This window comes from Nerophis lumbriciformis, linkage group LG04 (assembly GCF_033978685.3).
Source record: "Nerophis lumbriciformis linkage group LG04, RoL_Nlum_v2.1, whole genome shotgun sequence".
NCBI classification, from domain to species: domain Eukaryota; kingdom Metazoa; phylum Chordata; class Actinopteri; order Syngnathiformes; family Syngnathidae; genus Nerophis; species Nerophis lumbriciformis.
Window position 1 is genome coordinate 45421012 of NC_084551.2, and position 24286 is coordinate 45445297.

General features: G+C 42.6%; 1 protein-coding gene across 1 annotated transcript in view; it reads left to right on the forward strand.

The window, feature by feature from the left end:
• Positions 1–24286, forward strand: part of etv1 (ETS variant transcription factor 1) — a 135458-nt gene that overhangs the window by 80454 nt on the left and 30718 nt on the right. Inside the window, exon 14 of the mRNA XM_061956181.1 lies at positions 11251–11329. Coding sequence (XP_061812165.1) covers positions 11251–11329 — 79 coding nt within the window. The remainder of the gene's footprint in view (positions 1–11250; positions 11330–24286) is intronic.

Sequence of the window (24286 nt, forward strand, 5' to 3'; positions counted from 1 at the left end):
GATCCAGGCCCGGACACTCCCCACAGTGCCCAGAACCTCCAAGCACCACTGGCGCAACCCCAAAGCAGACCGTCAAAAGGGGGAACATGTGGCGTAGTGCGCTACCTGGACACAAGTCGAGGGACTGATCACCCTCGGCTGGGTCGCCCGGGTGAGGGTGTTTGATTCAGACCCGAAACACCCTATGACCCCGGGAGAATCACTGATGATGTGTCCAGGTTGCACCATGAGGTGTATAATAGAACTAAATTCATTAAATGAAAAGTGAGGTATGTCTATCCTTTATTTGTTATAATTTTATGATCATGGCTTACGGTTTTTTAAAATCCCAAATTTTCAAAGATTTTTAATTCCAGGTCTTCATAAACTAAGCCATAATCATCAAAACTATATTAAAAAGGCTTGAAATATCTATATAGGTATAGGTCCATGAACTGTATTCTAATTTTGTAGTATATTACACAAACATGTCTGTAGATGTTCTCACTCATCCAGGTCATTGTAATCTCAGGGCATTCAATCAATCACAACTGAACTGATTGGTTTGTCTTAGAAGACGTTTTGCCTCTCACCCTTTATCAGTAATGCTCCTAGACTTAGATTGGTCAGATCCGGTCTTAGACTTAGATTGGTCAAATCTAGTCTTAGGCTGAGGCTGCTTCTACACTAAGCTGGCTAAGGTTATACAGAGTATATCCCATCTAACCGTATCCCTGTCCACACACACACAATGCCATCGTTTAAGAACCCCTATCCCCTGCGTCCGCCGGCGCAACACAACCTAGTACGCATGCGCGGAAAATGGCAGACACGAATATATATTACGTCATAGTCACCTCTGACCTGGAAGTGTATCCTTACCCTGTGTTTCAATGTGGTCTATTGCCACATTTCTTTTAACAGTAAACCTTGCTTGCCTCACCATCAGCAGCTGTTAGACTAGCCCTTTTGTAGTGAATCACACCTGAGCCATCATACATGAATCATATCTTTAATGGACGTGTGAAAGTAAACAATGTGGTAAAGAACATTTTGCAACAATAAATCTAGGGATCTAGATATCTGATCAAGGCACTCTTCATTGTCCATTCTTGCAATTCTGCCTGTGCTTGTAGGCTGAAATTGGCGGTCGTACTTGACGGCCGCAACCACTTCATGGCTTCACAATAGTTATAGAGTACAAAACTAGACGTTGAGTTATCGCTCGACATACATGGCGGACAATAACTGATAGTCTGCTTTGCTAGTCCTAAAGCATTCGCTGTTTTCCGTAGTCGTCCCTCGTCCACAGGAGTCCGCATTCTCATTGTCTCTCCCTCGACAAATGGACTAAGTTTTTCGCTAAGTAGAATCACAGCTGACCTGGACATTCGAAAGTTCTCTTGCCGTTCCTCTAGTACCACACAATCGTTTACAAACATATCCCACCAGGCTGCCGTTCTTTCAGGCCTTATCCAAAACCGTTGCTCAACCTTGCCATGTTGCCGTCTGAGATGTGTTGTATACGGAATAGCTGCAATCGCGCGTTTCCTTCTCTTAAGTATTCATGTGTGATCTCCACAAGTGTCTGTACATATAGAAAAAGGAGAAACACGGGCATGTCTGGATGACTCGCCTCCATCTTTCCAGTGGCCACCTCAGAGTTACGAAACCGGTTGTTATGAAGCTGGCTGTGGGGCGTTCTTTCTAACGTCACTTCCTGTGTGGGGCGTGGTCTTCATGACTTCACTTCCTCTCCGAACTCAGTTTGTAAACGATCAATGAGTCCATACAGAGCTAAGAGACGGAGATACAAGAATTACACGGCACACTTACCCGTGTAAACAATTATCCAAGGAGGGGAACCTTAAACGATGGGTTAGTGTGGCTGACACGGGGTTTAGGCTAAATAATTATTCATTTAAGGCAGGGGTCGGCGACCCGCGGCTCTTTGATCACTCTGATGCGGCTCAGCAGCTTACTTGCTGAACCCCCCAATTTCCCCGTGAGACTTCCGAATTTCGGTGCCTCTCGCAGAAAACTCCCGGGATTAATTTTCACCGATTTTCACCCTTACAGCTATAATAAGGGCGTGCCATGATGGTACAACATTTGGCACCCTCTACAATCGGTTTTAACAGCGTGCCAGCCCAACACTTGTTATACAATATACATCTGCTGCTTGCACACGTACGTGACAGCAAGGCATACTTGGTCAACAGCCACACAGGTTACACTGACGGTGACCATATAAAACAACTTTATCACTGTTACTAATAATGCACCACACTTTGAACCAAAACCAAACAAGAATGACAAACACATTTCGGGAGAACATCTGCACCTTAACACAACATAAACACAACAGAACAAACACCAAGAATCCCATGCAGCCCTGACTTTTCCGGGCTACATTATACACCCCTGCTACCACCAAACCCCGCCCCCACCCCAACCCTGCTCCCTCAAACATCAACACCCCCCCCGTCCCCCCATCTCTGTGCGTCGGTTGAGGTGGGCGAGGTTTGGTAGCGGGGTGTATAATGTATCCCGGAAGAGTTAGGGCTGCATGGGATTCTGGGTATTTGTCCTGTTGTGTTTATGTTGTGTTACGGTGCAGATGTTCTCCCGAAATGTGTTTGTCATTCTTGTTTGGTGTGGGTTCACAGTGTGGCGCATTATTAGTAAGAGTGTTAAAGTTTTTTTATACCGCCACCGTCAGTGTAACCTGTGTGGTTGTTGACCAAGTATGCCTTGCTGTCACCCACGTGACCAAGCGGAAGCCTCATACAACGTGTGGCTGATCAGGCACGCTGGTTGTGGTGGGTGCTATATGCTGTACCATCACGGCACGCATGACGCTGACTAGCGCCATTCATTTAAAACCCGCGTGCTGCACCAGCTTTCAAATTCCATATAAAGGTGTTTGTCAGCGTGTCTGAGACCACTGGTTTATACATAGCACAAAGCAAAAAAAAAACTTTGTTTGCAGTGTTATTTTATTTAAAATTTCAAAAAAATTTTGCGGCTCCCATTGTTATCTATAATTTGTGAAACTGGTCAAAATGGCTCTTTGACTGGTAAAGGTTGCCGACCCCTGGTTTAAGGAGTTATCCGGCTTAATGTAGACAGTGCCTTCGATTGGTCAGATTTAATTTTAGGCTTAGATTGGTCAGATCGAGTTTAGCGGCCGGTGCCAAAACCCCAACTATTTATAATGCAACTCCAGGAGAGCGTGCCTGGGTAAGGATGGATGCAAAAGAGCAATCCTACTGTCATGAATGAGCTGATAGCAACGGATCGACCACCTTGGGCTGATAGTGGTTGATCCACAGTGATCGTTCTGCCGCACAATACCTCAACGCTAACGAGGGGGAATTCCACTTCAACGATTGTCGTTGGCATTGACAGTAGGATTGCTCAGTTGTTTTTCTCACTGCAATAGGGCATAACCATCCATGCAGGCACACCCTTCTGGTGTTGGAGTATATTATATTTTGAGTTTCGGCACCAGCAGCGAGACTAGATCTGACCAGTTTGTCTATGAGCGTGAACTGATTAAGGGGATTTGGATGAGAGGCGGAACGTCTTCTAAGACAAACCAAACAATCAATTTGCAATTGACTGAATGCCCTGAGTCTTACTATAAAATAATTTTGACTAATGTAATAATTCATTTGTATTATTTTTTTATCATTACATTTTATACATATGTTGCTCCAATACCTGTATGTATCTTTCAGCATTAATGGTGCCCTCACAGATGTGTAAGTTACCCATGCCTTTGGCACTAATACACCCCCATACCATCACACATGCTGGCTTTTGAACTTTGGGCCTATAACTATCCGGATGGTTCTTTTCCACAGTTTCCAAAAACTATTTGAAATGTGGACTCGTCAGACCACGGAACACTTTTCCACTTTGCATCAGTCCAAAGCTGGCAACGTTTCTGGGTGTTGTTGATAAATGGCTTTCGCTTTGCATAGTAGAGTTTTAACTTGCACTTCCAGATGTAGCGACGAACTGTAGTTACTGACAGTGGTTTTCTGAAGTGTTCCTGAGCCCATGTGGTGATATCCTTTACACACAGATGTCAGTTTTTGATGCAGTACCGCCTGAGGGATCGAGGGTCCGTAATATCATCGCTTATGTGCAGTGATTGACGGATTGTGGATGGTGAAATCCCTAAATTCCTTGCAATAGCTCGTTGAGTAATGTTGTTCTTAAACTGTTCAACAATTTGCTCACGCATTTGTTTACAAAGTGGTGACCCTCGCCCCATCCTTGTTTGTGAATGACTGAGCATTTCATGGAAGCTGCTTTTATACCCAATCATGGCACCCACCTGTTCCCAATTAGCCTGTTTGCCTGTGGAATGTTCCAAGTAAGTGTTTGATGAGCATTCCTCAACTTTCTCAGTCTTTTTTGCTACTTGTGCCAGCTTTTTTGAAACATTTTGCCATACTTGCCACAACCCTCCCGAATTTTCCGGGAGACTCCCGAAATTCAGCGCCTTTCCCGAAAACCTCCCGGGACAAATATTCTCCCGAAAATCTCCCGATTTTCAGCCGGAGCTGGAGGCCACGCCCCCTCCAGCTCCATGCGGACCTGAGTGAGGACAGCCTTTTTTCACGACGGTAGGACAACAGTGTGACAAGAACTAAATCATCCAGACAAGAGATAAATTGTATTATTATTTTTATCTTACCTAAAAATAAATATATCTATTAATTAAAAAAAAAAAAAAAACTAAATATATTTTTACTATATTTTGCTAAAAACATCAAAATTAATTGTATTTTTCTTTTTTTTTCTGACTCCTTATTACATCCAGCCATAGAATTATACATTAAAATAAACATACATCCATCCATTTTCTACCGCTTATATTTGAAATAATTAATTTTAAATGATCATAATAATTCATTTAAAATGACCATATTTAATTATTATAATAATTGCTTGTTTATCAACAACTTTAGCATTTTATTCATTACATTTTGAAGCTCTCAGAAGCCAAGTTATGTTATATTCCTTAAGATTTATTTATGCAAGTTTGAAGTATCAATTATCTAAACAAAGTTTTGTTTGCCCCTGCGATGAGGTGGCGACTTGTCCAGGGTGTACCCCGCCTTCCGCCCGATTGTAGCTGACATAGGCTCCAGCGCCCCCCGCGACCCCGAAGGGAATAAGCGGTAGGAAATGGATGGATGGATGGATGGACAGTTTTGTTTGCATATTTTCAGGATGTAGAATGGTAAATTCTAGCTGTCAATATACTCCATCCATCCATTTTCTACCGCTTATTCCCTTTGGGGTTGCGGGGGGCGCTGGAGCCTATCTCAGCTACAATCGGGCGGAAGGCGGCGTACACCCTGGACAAGTCGCCATCTCATCGCAGGGCCAACACAGATAGACAGACAACATTCACACTCAACATATTTCAATATACTCCTCCCCTCTTAACCACGCCCCCGCCCCACCCCCCGACCACGCCCTCCACCCCACCTCCCGAAATCGGAGGTCTCAAGGTTGGCAAGTATGCGTGTTGCAGGCATCAAATTCCTAATGAGCTAATATTTGCAAAAAAATACCAAAGTTTTCCAGTTCAATCGTTAAGTATCTTGTCTTTGCAGTCTATTCAATTGAATATAGGTTGAAAAGGATTTGCAAATCATTGCATTGTCCAGGGTGTACGCCGCCTTCCGCCCGATTGTAGCTGAGATAGGTTCCAGCGCCCCCCGCGACCCCGAAGGGAATAAGCGGTAGAAAATGGATGGATGGATGGATTTACACAACGTGCCAACTTCACTGGTTTTGGGTTTTGTAAAACATGACAATTAGAATGCATGATTTTGTTTTGTATCCAGATGGTTTTGGAATTAGAAGCATGTATTCCAACATGATGAATAATGACATTGAGATGTGACTCAAGATAAGAGTCATACCTTTTTTTATTTTTAGAAGGTAATAGATTATTTTTTTTGGTCACTAAATAGATCAAATGAGCATATTTGTTTTTTAAACGTGCCAAAGCAAGAGATCGTTGACTCTTGCCTCATCACTGTGCAACATCAACACATCAGCACTGCCTCATGACAAATCTCTGCCTGTTGTTGTTTTTGTGGGCGTGCGCTTTCTAATGACATCAACCAGGTCGGACTTTGAGCGGCGCTCGTCTCCATTCTCATTGAAGCCCCCCAAATTGACATGTCTCCCTTGTGATCTTGACATGTGATTAAGATTTAACGGCGGAATTATGATCATTAAAACGAAATGACTGATACAGGGGACAGATGAGGAGCTATTCATTCGACCTACTCTTCCTGTAATAATATTCAAACAGACAGGCTGCCTCTTATTACGTCTTAATTAGCTGGTGCAATCTGTACACAGGGGCAGGAAATGACGGCCAAGTTAGCGAGGCGCTGCTTCTTCACAACGGAGGACTTTTTTTTGTTTTGTCACAGCAAACACCAGTACGCTACGTAAAAAGGTCCATGGCTAGAAATCAGCAGTGAATTGAATCTAATGCTTGCTTCTTTTATTTGTTTTTTGTCTTTCGTCTTTGCTAGCCACACTGCAAAAACTGAAATCTAAGTAAGATTATATATCTCAAATAAGGGTGACATTTGCTTATTTTCTGTCTGATTAGATAATTCTTCTCACTAGGGATGTCCGATAATGGCTTTTTGCCGATATCCGATATTCCGATATTGTCCAACTCTTTAATTACCGATACCGATATCAACCGATATATGCAGTCGTGGAATTAACACATTATTATGCCTAATTTGGACAACCAGGTATGGTGAAAATAAGGTACTTTTGAAAAAAATTAATACAATAAAATAAGATAAATAAATTAAAAACCTTTTCTTGAATAAAAAAAAAGTAAAACAATATAAAAACAGTTACATAGAAACTGGTAATTATGAAAATGAGTTAAATTAACTGTTAAAGGTCTATAGACTAAGGAATTAAAATAGCAGCCACATGACTGAAATTTAACTACCAAGTTCTCTTTATGTATTTTTTATTCCTGAAAATTAATCCGGCAGTCATTTCCAGTAATACCAAATACAAACCCAAAACCAGTGAAGTTTGCACGTTGTGTATATCATAAATAAAAACTGAATCCAATTATTTGCAAATTCTTTTCAACCTATATTCAGTTGAATACACTGCAAAGACAAAATACTTAACGTTCAAACTCAGAAAATTTCTTATTTTTTGCAAATATTAGCTCATTTGAAATTTGATGCCTGCAATATCAAAGGTTTAGAGAATCTAGAGAAATCACTGCACGTAAGCGTAATAAACAGTGAATGCCTCAGGCGGTACTGCATCAAAAAGCGACATTAGTGTGTAAAGGATATCACCACATGGGCTCAGGAACACTTCAGAAAACCACTGTCAGTAACTACACTTTGTCGCTAGATCTGTAAGTGCAAATTAAAACTCTACTATGCATAGCGAAAGCCATTTATCAACAACACCCAGAAACGCCACCGTCTTCGCTGGGCCCGAGCTCATCTCCTGAAGGAATCAATAAAGTACTATCTATCTATCTATCTAAGATGGACTGATGCAAAGTGGAAAAGGGTTCTGTGGTCTGACGAGTCCACCTTTCAAATTGTTTTTGGAAACTGTGGACGTTGTGTTGAGTGTTAAAATTAAATATGTATTTACCTTCACGCCATGTCCGGTCCAAAATATTTGCACCATGGGAAAACAAACCACGCCAAAGTCCAAGTCGTGTCAGTTATTATGAATTATTGACCTATCCAAGGTTTCGATTACGTCACATCAAATATTGCACTCAGAAAAATATTTTTGGTGGAAGATTTTGCATATTTTGTGTGTTTGCCATAAAAAAAACATAGTTTTGTTTGACAAAAAAGGGCGGAAAACAAACAAAAAAACAACATAAAAAAAACTAAAACATTTTGAAATGAGGAATAGATCTGAAGTTCATGCAGACTCCAGAGATTTAAGCGTTAAATATAAAATGTATGTATGCCCTGGCACACCATTATCATCATTTCATGACGAAGCAAAACCCTTTTTACACTTTTATACTGAAATAAATACACCTACAACTTATTAAATAAAATCATTGAAAAAAATACTGGCAGCGGTAAAGTTTAGATCTATGAAGGAAAGAAGAAAGTGAATGAATGTTTATAACTGAATACATTTACATATGCATACAAATGTGTCTTCTTTTTTTAATTATTTCTTTTAATGAATTAAGTAACGTTTATGACAACCTTTTTCCAAAACACAATATACAAACCCCGTTTCCATATGAGTTGGGAAATTGTGTTAGATGTAAATATAAACGGAATACAATGATTTGAAAATCCTTTTCAACCCATATTCAATTGAATGCACTACAAAGACAAGATATTTGATGTTCAAACTCATAAACTTTATTATTTTTTTGCAAATAATAATTAACTTAGAATTTCATGGCTGCAACACGTGCCAAAATAGTTGGGAAAGAGCATGTTCACCACTGTGTTACATGGCCTTTCCTTTTAACAACACTCAGTAAACGTTTGGGAACTGAGGAGACACATTTTTTAAGCTTCTCAGGTGGAATTCTTTCCCATTCTTGCTTGATGTACAGCTTAAGTTGTTCAACCGTCTGGGGGTCTCCGTTGTGGTATTTTAGGCTTCATAATGCGCCACAGATTTTCAATGGGAGACAGGTCTGGACTACAGGCAGGCCAGTCTGGTACCTGCACTCTTTTACTATGAAGCCACGTTGATGTAGCACGTGGCTTGGCATTGTCTTGCTGAAATAAGCAGGGGCGTCCATGGTAACGTTGCTTGGATGGCAACATATGTTGCTCCAAAACCTGTATGTACCTTTCAGCATTAATGGCGCCTTCACAGATGTGTAAGTTACCCATGTCTTGGGCACTAATACACCCCCATACCATCACAGATGCTGGCTTTCCAACTTTGCGCCGATAACAATCCGGATGGTTCTTTTCCTCTTTGGTTCGGAGGACACGACGTCCACTGTTTCCAAAAACAATTTGAAATGTGGACTCGTCAGACCACAGAACTCTTTTCCACTTTGTATTAGTCCATCTTATATTAGCTCAGGCCTAGCGAAGCTGACGGCGTTTCTGGGGGTTGTTGATAAACGGTTTTCGCCTTGCATAGGAGAGTTTTAACTTGCACTTACAGATGTAGCAACCAACTGTAGTTACTGACAGTGGGTTTCTGAAGTGTTCCTGAGCCCATGTGGTGATATCCTTTACACACTGATATCGCTTGTTGATGCAGTACAGCCTGAGGGATCGAAGGTCACGGGCTTAGCTGCTTACGTGCAGTGATTTCTCCAGATACTCTGAAGCCTTTGATGATATTATGGACCGTAGATGGTGGAATCCCTAAATTCCTTGCAATAGCTGGTTGAGAAAGGTTTTTCTTAAACTGTTCAACAATTTGCTCACGCATTTGTTGACAAAGTGGTGACCCTCGCCCCATCCTTGTTTGTGAATGACTGAGCATTTCATGGAATCTAATTTTATACCCAATCATGGCACCCACCTGTTCCCAATTTGCCTGTTCGCCTGTGGGATGTTCCAAATAAGTGTTTGATGAGCATTCCTCAACTTTATCAGTATTTATTGCCACCTTTCCCAACTTCTTTGTCACGTGTTGCTGGCATCAAAGTTAATGATTATTTGCAAAAAAAAATGTTTATGAGTTTGAACATCAAATATGTTGTCTTTGTAGCATATTCAACTGAATATGGGTTGAAAATGATTTGCACATCATTGTATTCTAACACAATTTCCCAACTCATATGGAAACGGGGTTTGTAGAATGTGAGCTATAACAGGACGTTTATCATTTGTTTTCAAAACGCTTACAAAAAAATGGGACCCCAAAAATTTACATGGACCCCATTTTGAAAATTCCTAGCGCCAACACTGCTGTCAACAGAGGAGAAAAAATGCTTTATTTAAATAAATATATTATTTATAAAGCAAGTTCAAGCATCATTGGCAAATTTTCACCTCGTCCCGGCCTTGGCGTGCACGCATGTATGTGTCCTCTTTTGGGGATTTCAGAATATGGTCAGCCTAGCCCGGGGGTCGGCAACCCGCGGCTCTAGAGCCGCATGCGGCTCTTTAGCGCCGCCCTGGTGTCTCTCTGGAGCTTTTTCAAAAATGTATGAAAAATGGAAAAAAATGAGGGCAAAAAAATATATTTTTTGTGCTAATATGGTTTTTGTAGGAGAAAAAACATGACACAAACGTCCCTAATTGTTATAAAGCACACTGTTTATATTAAATATGTTTCACTGATTCGAGAATTTGGGGAGCGCCGTTTTGTCCTACTAATTTTGGCGGTCCTTGAACTCACCTTAGTTTGTTTACATGTATAACTTTCTCCGACTTTCTAGGACGTGTTTTATGCCACTTCTTTTTCTGTCTCATTTTGTCCAACACACTTTTAACGTTGTGCGTGAATGCACAAAGGTGAGTTTTGTTGATGTTATTAACTTGTGTGGAGTGCTAATCGGGCATATTTGTTCAATGCATGACTGCAAGCTAATCGATGCTAACATGCTATTTAGGCTAGCTATATGTACATATTGCATCATTATGCCTCATTTGTAGGTATATTTGAGGTCATTTAGTTTCCTTGAAGTCCTCTTAATTCAATTTATATCTCATGACACACTATCTGTATGTAATATGGCTTTTAATTTTTTGTGGCTCCAGACAGATTTGTTTTTGTATTTTTGGTCCAATATGGCTCTTTCAACATTTTGGGTTGCCGACCCCTGGCCTAGCCAATATGGAACCCTGTTTCGGTACCCGCTCTAATATAGGCTGGTATTAATTATCTTCACTATGGCGCCATATATTACCACAAGTCTCTGTTGACGTCTTTGTCATATCATAGCACTTACAGCGCACCGTAAAGCTGACATTTACGGAGGAATTTATAGGCTAAATACTGCCGCAAAATAAATGTTTTGTGACTGATACATCTCAAAGTGTTAGTGTGTGCTCTTTCACCCTCAGTCATGTGACCATCCTTACCTGTCTGTAATGCTCTTGATGTTAAATACACAAAGCCGTGTGTGTGTGCATGTCACACATGGCTGACTTAATTACTAGCTGGCACTCCTTTGTGTGCGCGTGTGTGTTTTTGCACGTGTTACATAGCGAGTGCGCCAGTTTAGCACAGAGAAATGTGCACCCTCAGCTGTTTTTTTTGTTTTTTTTCCAGAAAAGAAGGGAAGCTCTCCAAACTGCAGGCGTCCGCCACCCTCCCCTTCGCTCCCTTCGTCCCTGCGGCATTTCTGCAGGTAGCGTTCGCCAAAGTCGTCCTATTAATAAGCAACATATTTGATTTGCAATGTGCAACGTTGTCTCTGGCATGAGATGTGAGCCTTGTGGTCGGGGAGGGGGGAGGGGGGGGGGGGGGGGGGGCAGAATTAGAGAAAGGTGCCCAAAATGCTTTGGGGCCTACGGGGGCTGGGTGAGAATGTGCAGCTCACCGACGCCTCAAGTGAGCGCCGAGCTGAGAAGTCGCGTGTTCCTCGGTGGCGACGTCAATTGTTTACGCGGTGGCAACGCACCAGAGTTGTTGTTTTTTTTTTGAGCTATTCACTTCAGACTGCAAGGTGTCAATTAGTGAAGTAAGCAGCTTGCAGCACCTCCAAAGCTCCCTCATTAACACTTCCACTTTGTTTGTGGAGCCAGCACAGCCATGCTGCAACAAGTTGGATCCCAGTTTGTCTTCAGAGAAGAAAAACACTCACTTCCTTTCTTTGCCACACTCAAGCACCTCCTTTCGTCAGATAATGTCTGCCATTACTTTATAACACAACTGCAACTTCTGTTACTTTACGGTTAATTTTCCAAAAATGTTTTGAGTATAGTAACTACTCTACTGCTACCAACTATCATCATCATTATCGGCGGACACCCGAAGCGAGTATGACGATCCTCCTGGTAGGGGCGTATCCCTTTATGGCATACTTGCCAACCCTCCCGGATTTTCCGGGAGACACCCGAAATTCAGCACCTCTCCCGAAAACCTCCTGGGACAAATTTTCTCCCAAAAATCTCCCGAAATTCAGGCGGAGCTGGAAGCCACGCCCCCTCCAGCTCCATGCGGACCTGAGTGACGTGTCAACAGCCTGTATTCACGTCCGCTTTCCCACAATATAAACAGCGTGCCTGCCCAAACACGTTATAACTGTAGAATGATCGAGGGCGAGTTCTTGGTTTCTTATGTGGGTTTATTGTTAGGCAGTTTCATTAACGTCCTCCCAGCGCGGTAACAACACACAACAACAGCAGTCATGTTTTATTCTACTGTAAAGCAGTTCGTCTGCCGTAAACAGCGATGTTGTTGTAATATATTGAGTTGGAGGCAATAACCAAGCGAGGTGATGAAGTACGTCTCTTTACTGTAGACTTCAGAACAGACTCACACACTTGACGTCAGGTGCGCAACACCACGTAAATCGTTGGCCAACCAAAAAGTAACCCCAGTACGCTATAGACAACATTCACCAGGAGATGGCAACAGACAAACATAGATCACTCTATTACATCCCTCCCCTTTTGGAAATGTAGAAGTTACTCAAAATAAATAAACAACCCAACCAAAAAATGCAGCAGCTCAATTAAAAAACTGTACTTAAGCCACATTCTTTTTTTTTTTTTTTAGTACTGAACTCTTAACCCTCATTTGTAAACAATAACATGCTTATTAAAGACATGCACCTGGGGATAAGTTGATTGGCAACACTAAATTGGCCCTAGTGTGTGAATGTGAGTGTGAATGTTGTCTGTTTATCTGTGTTGGCCCTGCGATGAGGTGGCGACTTGTCCAGGGTGTACCCCGCCTTCCGCCCGATTGTAGCTGAGATAGGCTCCAGCGCCCCCCGCGACCCCAAAGGGAATAAGCGGTAGAAAATGGATGGATGGAACATGCTTATTATACAAACAGTATTTGTACACCTTTAACACAGATTTTTATACTGTCTTCAGAGATTCAGTTTTTTTGGTGGTACTCGAAACCTTTCTGGGTACCTGCGAAAGGGTGTTCAGCATGGTTAGAAAAATAGTGACAGAGAATAGAACAAGGATGGACAATTCAACCCTTAACTCAACAATGAGTAGATGAGTGTTATGTGTGTGTATATGTGTAAATAAATGAACACTGAAATTTAAGTATTTCTTTTATTTATATATACATATATATATATATATATAATAAAATAAATATATATATATAGCTAGAATTCACTGAAAGTCAAGTATTTCTTATATATATATATATATATATATATGTATATATATATTATATATTATATATATATTTTTTGGTGGTACTCGAAACCTTTCTGGGTACCTGCAAAAGGATGTTCAGCATGGTTAGAAAAATAGTGACAGAGAATAGAACAAGGATGGACAATTCAACCCTTAACTCAACAATGAGTAGATCAGTGTTATGTGTGTGTATATGTGTAAATAAATGAACACTGAAATTCAAGTATTTCTTTTATTTATATATACATATATATATATATATATAGCTAGAATTCACTGAAAGTCAAGTATTTCTTATATATATATATATATATATATATATATATATATATATATATATATATATATGTATATGAAATACTTGACTTGGTGAATTCTAGCTGTAAATATACTCCTCCCGTCTTAACCACGCCCCTAACCACACACCTCCCGAAATCGGAGGTCTCAAGGTTGGCAAGTATCCTTTATGGAGGATGCCTGTGCGTGACTTTGTTTTACGTGGGGAGACTGGTGCACAGACAGTCACCACACGATCCTTGACAGATCCGGGTCAGGGTCCGGCGGCATGGAGTCCAAGACGACTGGGGACCCTTTTCTGCTGCAGCCTTCATCCGCCATCCCAGCTGTTGTGACGCTTCCCCATAACTGGGCCCACATGGATGTAGGGGTGCCTTCTTCCGCCATCGCAGCCGTTGTGGTAGTTCTTATATCTACCGTCTTCCGCCTGCTCCGCCGTTGAGGTCTTCACCGTATCCCTGGCTAGGGGGCAGTCAGGTACTACGCCTTTGCCAAGGGCCACCTGGGGTAACAGTAGTAGTGCCCCAAGACCCCCATAGAGGAGCCTCCACTGCCGGATGCACTTTAACGTCATGCCCAGGACATGCTACTAACTATATACATATATAAAAAATATATATATATATTAAACGGTGCGGCCAATTTTATGGATTTTTATTCACTGACGGCCATAACGTTTTATGTTCAATCCTTTTCATTAAACCCAAGCAGAGACACTGACACGGTGTGTTTTTGTTTGTGCTACGGCGCCATCTTTTGGACGAGATCACTCAGTGCAGGTGTTGCGAGTTGAAAATCGACTCCCTGTTTTAATGCCTTGAACCGGATTGTGGAAGTCGCTTCCTCGCAGTCCCACTGTCAAACACGGCACAGGAGCCCAGCGTGCAGGTTTTAAAGGGGAACATTATCAAAATTTCAGAAGGGTTAAAACCATTAAAAATCAGTTCCCAGTGGCTTATTTTATTTTTCGAAGTTTTTTTCTAAATTTTACCCATCACGCAATATCCCTAAAAAAAGCTTCAAAGTGCCTGATTGTAACCATCGTTATATACACCCGTCCATTTTCCTGTGACGTCACATAGTGATGCCGATACAAACAAACATGGCGAATAGAACAGCAAGGTATAGCGACATTAGCTCGGATTCAGACTCGGATTTCAGCGGCTTAAGCGATTCAACAGATTACGCATGTATTGAAACGGATGGTTGTAGTGTGGAGGCAGGTAGCGAAAAAGAAATTGAAGAAGAAACTGAAGCTATTGAGCCATATCAGTTTGAACCGTATGCAAGCGAAACCGACGAAAACGACACGACAGCCAGCGACACGGGAGAAAGCGAGGACGAATTCGGCGATCGCCTTCTAACCAACGATTGGTATGTGTTTGTTTGGCATTAAAGGAAACTAACAACTATGAACTTGGTTTACAGCATATGAAATACATTTGGCAACAACATGCACTTTGAGAGTGCAGACAGCCCAGTTTTCATCAATTAATATATTCTGTAGACATACCCTCAGCCGCTCTCTTTTCCTGAAAGCTGATCTGTCCAGTCCAGTTGGAAATGCATCTGCTTTGAGTGTCGCAGGATAACCACACATTCTTGCCATCTCCGTCGTAGCATAGCTTTCGTCGGTAAAGTGTGCGGAACAAACGTCCAATTTCTTGCCACTTTCGCATCTTTGGGCCACTAATGCAACTTGAATCCGTCCCTGTTCGTGTTGTTACACCCTCCGATAACACACCGACGAGGCATGATGTCTCCAAGGTACGGAAAACAGTCGAAAAAACGGAAAATAACAGAGCTGATTTGACTCGGTGTTTGTAATTTGTTTGAGAAAATGGCGGATTGCTTCCCGATGTGACGTCACGTTGTGACGTCATCGCTCCGAGAGCGAATAATAGAAAGGCGTTTAATTCGCCAAAATTCACCCATTTAGAGTTCGGAAATCGGTTAAAAAAATATATGGTCTTTTTTCTGCAACATCAAGGTATATATTGACGCTTACATAGGTCTGGTGATAATGTTCCCCTTTAACAAGGTTTTAATGATCACAAGGTTTTAAATCAGTGGTTCTTAACCTGGGTTCGATCAAACCCTAGGGGTTCGGTGAGTCGGCCTTAGGGGTTCGGCGGAGCCTCCGCCACGGAGGTAAAGACACATCCGACTTATCGTGTAAATAAAAACTTCTCCCTATCAGCGTATTATGCATACCCCCAAACAATGTTTCCTCTAATTTTCCATCTGATTTGCAGGTTGTTTGATTGATCGATTGAAACTTTTACAAGCACATTGCAAAGGAAGAGAATACACAGTACAGTTTACACAGTACAGTACATTGTCCGTACAACAAAACAGTTTTTCAACTTGTTTAAGTCGTGGTCCACGTTAATCAATTCATGGTAATGTGTGTAAGGTGTGTAATTTGTTGTGAGTTCATGCACTGTGTTGGTTTTGTTCTTTGAACAAGGTGATGTTCATGCACGGTTCATTTTGTGCACCAGTAAAAAAAAAACATAACTTTTTCTTGAATTTGAAAAAAAAAACATTTTATTTTTCACTAAAGAAGGGTTCGGGGAATGTGCAAATGAAACTGGTGGGGTTCGGGAAACTCCAACAAGGTTAAGAACCACTGTTTTAAATCAAGTTCTCTCTCCAGCAGGACGCGACTTTTCAGCTACGTCCGTATCCTCTCTCCCCTCCTGCTTCCGGCCGCTTACTGTTAAAGACAACAGATGATTAGATTAACGCGTACCACCTGTGAAATCTAATCACCTGCCAGCTGTGTCTCGCCGTCAGCACTGCTACGCCCCCGTCTGATGGTGCTCTGTCCTCAGCACCATGGACAGAGGCGGTGACCTTTGCGCCTGCAGACAGCGCTGGCCCCACCTCCCTCCACACGGATGTAAAACCGTTCATAGCGTTTCTGCTCGAAAAGATTCTTCATACATCGTTCCAAGCGACGCTTGTAAGTTTTACAATAGAACTAAAACAATTCATACTTACTTAACCGTCCCGTGTGTGATGTCTGTAGGAGTGTTTTTATTCATATTTGTACGTACATTAGCTAATATGCTAACATATTTACAATTGTCCGTGCCAGTGTTATTAACTTACAACAGCATTCTTTTTGTGCTGTTTCAGTTTCGCAAATTCCTCAGTAAATTCACCAAAACTTCACCGTGGACTTATTGGGTCTGCCATATTTTTATTATTGAAGTCACAAAGTGCATTATTTTTTATAACATGCCTCAAAACAGCAGCTTGGAATTTGGGACATGCTCTCCCTGAGATAGCATGAGGAGGTTTAGGTGGGCGGGGTTGGCGGGGGACGGGCCTAGGGGGCTAGGGGGTAGCGGGGGGTGGATATTGTAGCGTCCCGGAAGAGTTAGTGCTGCAAGGGGTTCTGGGTATTTGTTCTGTTGTGTTTATGTTGTGTTACGGTGCGGATGTTCTCCCGAAATGTGTTTGTCATTCTTGTTTGGTGAGGGTTCACAGTGTGGCGCATATTTGTAACAGTGTTAAAGTTGTTTATACGGCCACCCTCAGTGTGACCTGTATGGCTGTTGACCAAGTATGCATGGCATTCACTTGTGTGTGTGTGTGTGTGAAAAGCCGTAGATATTATGTGACTGGGCCGGCACGCAAAGGCAGTGCCTTTAGGGTTTATTGGCGCTCTGTACTTCTCCGTGTACACAGCGGCGTTTTAAAAAGTTTAAAATTTTACTTTTTGAAACCGATACCTATAATTTCCGATATTACATTTTTGTCCGATATTATCGGACATCTCTAGTTACCTTACATGCAATCGGCTTTCAATCCCCGGTCCAATGCGGCCCCCAAGTAAAAAAAAGTTTGGACACCCGTGCTTTCGAGCATCTTCAGTGGGCGCAGTCTTCGATCCACTTCCCGTTCTATTGCCAGCTACCAGAGAAAGCTTGTTAACTGGAAACTCCTGTGATTGTGGGGTTTTTTTTTTTCTTCAGACGTCCACTAGGCCTACTCAGTGGCCTAGTGGTTAGAGTGTCTGCCCTGAGATCGGTAGGTTGTGAGTTCAAACCCCGGCCGAGTCATACCAAAGACTATAAAAATGGGACCCATTACCTCCCTGCTTGGCACTTAGCATCAAGGGTTGGAATTGGGGGTTAAATCACCAAAAATGATTCCCGGGTGCGGCGCCGCTGCTGCCCACTGCTCCCCTCACCTCCCAGGGGGTGAACAAGGGGATGGGTCAAATGCAGAGGACAAATTTCACCACACCTCGCGTGTCTGTGACAATCATTGGTACTTTAACTTAACTAAACCAAATAACGTCAGTCTCAAAGTCGCCATTCTCTGACTTCCAAACAACGTCCATCACTGGCATCAGGAGCGGCGTCTGTGTCCTGTGCTGATTGCGCCGCTCCTGACGTCGACCGCCCGTTTGTCAGCGTCTGACTGCAAGCTCCAGCGCCGAGCCTGCGGGGCTCCCTGATTACTTAATTGCTTGTGAGAGCTCGTTAAAGCTTCCTATCCATCATAAGTCGTCGTATGGCGAGTGGCAACTTCAGAGCGCTTGATGAGCAATGAAGTGACGTGAAACGCCTTTGCGTTGTTAGACTTTTGGGGAATTCATCACATGGATGGATGCTGCTGCGTGCGAGGCGACGCTACCAACACCACAAGGGAAAACTCAGGAAAATGTTTGTTTGTAGTCGGACGGCCATTTTCTTTAATTTTATTTTTTTACCTCAATGGACTTGCAGGTCTTTTTGCCGCCACAACCCTTGTGAATAAAGCGAAGGATAAAAAGGCCTTCCGGCTGCTCGGAGGGCTTCACAAGACACTCACAGTCTTACCAGGTGCAAAATCAGAACTGGATGCTGTTCGTATTAATTGGCGATCATTTGCAAAGCGGGTGGAAAAAAAAAGGTCTTTTGCCAAGAGCAAGTCTTACAAGCCCCCAGCTGGGCTTGTCAGGGGCAGGCTTGTTGGCATTGTGGCAACATATGTTTGGTGCCAAGAACGCCAGCCATTTGCATTTCTTTTCTCGGGGAATTTTACAAAAGCTCCTTTTGTGCGCCCGAGAGTCCCAAAGTGAGCGTTGCAATTAATCACAAGTGAAATTCATCGGCTGATGAAAAGCCATAATTCTACTTTGGGGCGGGGGGGATGGAGAGTGGCAGCATCTGCAGCGCACTTGTGCTTCCACCCCCCCCCTTCTTCGTCTTCTTCTTCTCTTTTTTGATGAATGTGCCTTTAAAGGCGAGCCCCGCTTAAATGCGCTCCCAGGAAGAAAAGCAGCAGCGGCGTCTTTCACGTTGCACACACGCCATAAGTCATGAAAATAGTTCTCCAAAACAAGCGGCGCATGATGTCGGGCGCCTGATTGAAGCGATGTCAAGAGACACTTTGACTCTCGGCGTCACGTTTCGCCACCTACCGCACGTCGCCGCCATCTTTGGGGGACGTCTAATTGACTCAATTAAGCAATTAATTTTTGTGCCGGGATTAGAGACGATACTCCTTGTATGTGTAGAGACGGAAACGGCGCCGGTGCCAAGCAATGGACAAGCTCCAGGTTTTTGTTTTTTTTTGCGAGATGGCTCCAGATGGATGGGATGGGGGGTTCGGACTCCTCTGTGGCCAACTGGTCCAAAGAACCCACACGGCGCCTCGCTTGCAGGACCACAGCTCGCAGAACCGCTCGTGTCCCGGCCACTAACCCGCCCCTTTTTATCCCTCCAAGCAATTTTGAAGGCAATAATTGAGCCTGACTAAACGTCCTTAAGGCTGTTCGTTGTAATGGAAGGTTTGGGCCTGGCTGTGGCGATTTTTAAACTGAATCGCGATTCAAGAACTCCTTCATTCCACACTCCATCCAGCTGTATAATCACTCGCCATACAGCAATAGATGACATCTGCCTATTACCTGACACCTGACATGTTAGCTACTTCTCTTTGTTTATAATGTTTATAATGTCTATTTTCTATTTCCTGCTGGATCTACTCTCTATTTTATGCTGCTGCTGTCACATACTGTATGTACTGTAATATTGTACATGGTCATTGGTATATATTGTATATATGTTATAGACATAATATAATATATCTGTATATACATTATTCTGTACACATATGTATATATTCGTATATACAAACCCTGTTTCCATATGAGTTGGGAAATTGTGTTAGATGTAAATATAAACGGAATACAATGATTTGCAAATCCTTTTCAACCCATATTCAGTTGAAAATGCTACAAAGACAACATATTTGATGTTCAAACTGATAAAAAAAAATGTTGTTGCAAATAATCATTAACTTTAGAATTTGATGCCAGCAACACGTAACAAAGAAGTTGGGAAAGGTGGCAATAAATACTTATTTGGAACATCCCGCAGGTGAACAGGCAAATTGGGAACAGGTGGGTGCCATGATTGGGTACAAAAGTAGATTCCATGAAATGCTCAGTCATTCACAAACTAGGATGGGGCGAGGGTCACCACTTTGTCAACAAATGCGTGAGCAAATTGTTGAACAGTTTAAGAAAATCCTTTCTCTACCAGCTATTGCAAGGAATTTAGGGATTTCACCATCTACGGTCCGTAATATCATCAAAGGGTTCAGAGAATCTGGAGAAATCACTGCACGTAAGCAGCTAAGCCTGTGACCTTCGATCCCTCAGGCTGCATCAACAAGCGACATCAGTGTGTAAAGGGGCTCAGGAACGCTTCAGAAACCCACTGTCAGTAACTACAGTTGGTCGCTACATCTGTAAGTGCAAGTTCAAACTCTCCTATGCAAGGCGAAAACCGTTTATCAACAACACCCAGAAACGCTGTCGGCTTCGCTGGGCCTGAGCTCATCTAAGATGGACTTATACAAAGTGGAAAAGTGTTCTGTGGTCTGACAAGTCAACATTTCAAATTGTTTTTAGAAACTGTGGACGTCGTGTCCTCCGAACCAAAGAGGAAAAGAACCATCCGGATTGTTATAGGCGCAAAGTTGAAAAGCCAGCATCTGTGATGGTATGGGGATGTACTAGTGCCCAAGACATGAGTAACTTACACATCTGTGAAGGCACCATTAATGCTGAAAGGTATATACAGGTTTTGGAGCAACATATGTTGCCATCCAAGCAGCGTTACCATGGACGCCCCTGCTTATTTCAGCAAGACAATGCCAAGCGACGTGTTACATCAACGTGGCTTCATAGTAAAAGAGTGCGGGTACTAGACTGGCCTGCCTGTAGTCCAGACCTGTCTCCCATTGAAAATGTGTGGCGCATTATGAAGCTTAAAATACCACAACGGAGACCCCCGGACTGTTGAACAACTTAAGCTGTACATCAAGCAAGAATGGGAAACAATCCCACCTGAGAAGCTTAAAAAAATGTGTCTCCTCAGTTCCCAAACGTTTACTGAGTGTTGTTAAAAGGAAAGGCCATGTAACACAGTGGTGAACATGCCCTTTCCCAACTACTTTGGCACGTGTTGCAGCCATGAAATTCTAAGTTAATTATTATTTGCAGAAAAAAAATAAAGTTTATGAGTTTGAACTTCAAATATCTTGTCTTTGTAGTGCATTCAATTGAATATGGGTTGAAAAGGATTTGCAAATCATTGTATTCCGTTTATATTTACATCTAACACAATTTCCCAACTCATATGGAAACGGGGTTTGTATGTTAGATTTTTTATCGCTATATTAGTCTATTTATACCTGCATTGTCCTTTCCATCATTGTAACTGAGCTGCTGTGTTGAACAATTTCCCTTGTGGATCATTAAAGTTTGTCTAAGTCTAAGTCTAAGTCTAAGATGGATAACATCATGGAAAAGCTGGAAAGGGAAAAATTGGATATGATGGCCAGCATGGACGAATAGAACAGACAAGCCATTGTAATGTCTGCTCGCGGAAAAACAAAAATCCTAATCTACGATTTGACTCCCTCGAATGGCCTTGACGCTCCAACAACAAGAGCAGGCTGTTCTGAAAACATCCCCAAGGACACCTCAATGATGGACGCTTTGACCTCCCTCCCTCCTCAACTACACCTGGAGTCGAACTTTTGCTTGCATGCAGAACGGCCCCAGGCCTATGAACATGAACACGACATCAACACACCCAAGACAATGGGCATATACATCCCCACCCCCACCCCACGCCTTCACCACCGCTTGATTCCCCTTCGGGGTGGCAGCGCTTCATAGCAGCAGTCGACCTCCAGGGCCGCAGCAGTCGACCTCGAGGGCCCTAACTCCCCCACCCTCTGTTGCGAGTTCTCGTGATTAAATGGAACATGTTTATGTGTGCGTGGCATGGAGTTTTTTCCCACTCCAGACTAGGCCCCTTTAGGAGCGCAGTCTAGATTGTATTTTTTTTACTCATCTTCTTTCCCAGCGTTTTACCTTTTCCCCACCTTTTACAGGGCGCCTCGTGGCGACCCATCAGCGTTCCTGTTCTGTAACCCTGTACACTGATTGTTTTTCTAATCTTGAACGGGTTTGTGCTGAAAACATAGTTTCGTTATACTTATAAAGACCTATCCTATCCTATCCTATTCTAATAAATAAAAAAACACTTTCATTAACACACAGTCCTGTAGGTGTCAGTCGTGTGTTTTGAACTGAAGCAAAGTTTTATAAGTATGGGCGGTGCTTGTTTAATAACGTTACATCGTTCAGATGTGCTCCCTGTACCAAAAAAAAGAACTAGTTCCCTGTGTGCGGCGGAAGAATACGCATGCTGATTAACACTTAATCACGCGTTGCTATGCTGAGAAAAGACAACACTTTTCATCAGCTGTTTAAGGCCCCTTCTACACTAAGGGTAAATCCCACCTAACCTTATCCTTGTCCACACACACACAATGGTCATTAAAGACCCCATTCCCGCCCCTGCGTCCGCCGGCGCATTGCGACCTAGTACACATGCGCGGAAAATGCGCACGTCATAGTCACCTCCAGTGTTGCTTTGTGTGCAAGTTCTTAAATTTAACTTATCTAAACAATAGCCAGTGTTGTGGTAGTTCAATTAACTGGAATCTAGTGTGCTGTGGGGCCCTATTGTAGTGAATCACACCTGAGCCATCATAAATTAATCAAATCATTAATAGCAGTGACGTGTGGTGAAGTTCATGGCTGGTGAGGCACTGACTTCATCACAGTCAGATTTACAAACATATGAACCCTAAAGAGTATCTTATTCACCATTTGATTGGCAGCAGTTAACGGGTTATGTTTAAAAGCTCATACCAGCATTCTTCCCTGCTTGGCACTCAGCATCAAGGGTTGGAATTAAGGGTTAAATCACCAAAAATGATTCCCGGGCGTGGCGCCGCTGCTGCCCACTGCTCCCCTCACCTCCCAGGGGGTGATCAAGGGGATGGGTCAACTGCAGAGGACAAATTTCACCACACCTAGTGTGTGTGTGACAATCATTGGTACTTTAACTAAACTTTAACTTTACACATACAAACTGTAGCACACAAAAAAGCACATTTAATTAAAAAAACGTTATTATGGTCTTACCTTTACTTATAAGTGCAGGAACAGTGGTGTTCGTGTTGGAGGAGTTGTGAATGAATGAAATATGAAATCCGTGCTGCAGTCTGCAGGTGTACCTAATGTTGTGTCCCTGCAGTCGTTGTTTTTGCACTTTTTGGCTTCTTGATAAGTGACTTTTTTTGGGTGGATTCGGTCTTGCACGTGGAGGGTTTGGGTGTGGGCTTTGGTTGGTGTGGCGCTCCCGTCAGGGGGTGCATTCTGCGGCGGGGGTGCATTAACCGGCACCAGGAGGCGGGATTACTGCGAGCCTCACACAGTGCGTCTTCGCAGCAGTTTTATGATTGCTCAGCACAAGAAATACTTTACACACATACAGTTGTTGACAAAATTCACTGTACATTATATACCTCAGCTAACTAAACTATGGAAATGTATAATATAGTTCATATAGCAATACGGTCTCACTGCACAGCAGGCCAGCAGTTAGCCGAGTCCGCAATCCATGTTGTCAACTGGCTGCTGATCGCCGTACCGTCTCTTCTCAGTATTTGAACGGCAAATGTGAAAATTCAGCGATTTTGAATAAAAATAATCTAAAACTGGTGAAGTTAAATGGAAAATAACTTTATAGTATAATCACTGGATACATATAACAATTTAATTTTTTTTTTTTCTTTTCCCCTTTTTTTTCTTTCCATGATGGCAGGTGAGGCCTCCAGTGACCGCACGTCACTGATTAATAGACAGGTGAAAGTAAACAGTGTGATAAAGAACATTTTGCAACAATCAATCTAGGGATCTAGATATCTGGTTAGGACACTCCTCACTCTTTTGCCTTCACCTTCATTGTCCATTTGTTTTTGATGACTTTATATACCCTGGACCTAGACGTTGAGTCCGCGACATACATGGCGGACAATAACTGATACAGTCTGCTTTGCCAGTCCAAATACATTCGCTGAGAAGTGTTGTATCTGAAATAGCTGCAATCGCTTTCTCTTAAGGTATTTATGCGTGATTTCCATAAGCGTCTGTACAGACGAAAGGAGAAACACAGGTATGTCTGGATGACTCGCCTCCATATTTCCAGTGCTTAGCTCCGAGTTACGAAACCGCTTTATTATGAAGCTGGCTGTGGCGCGTTCTTTCTGATGTTACTTCCTGTGTGGGGTCGCGGTCTTACTGGCGTCAC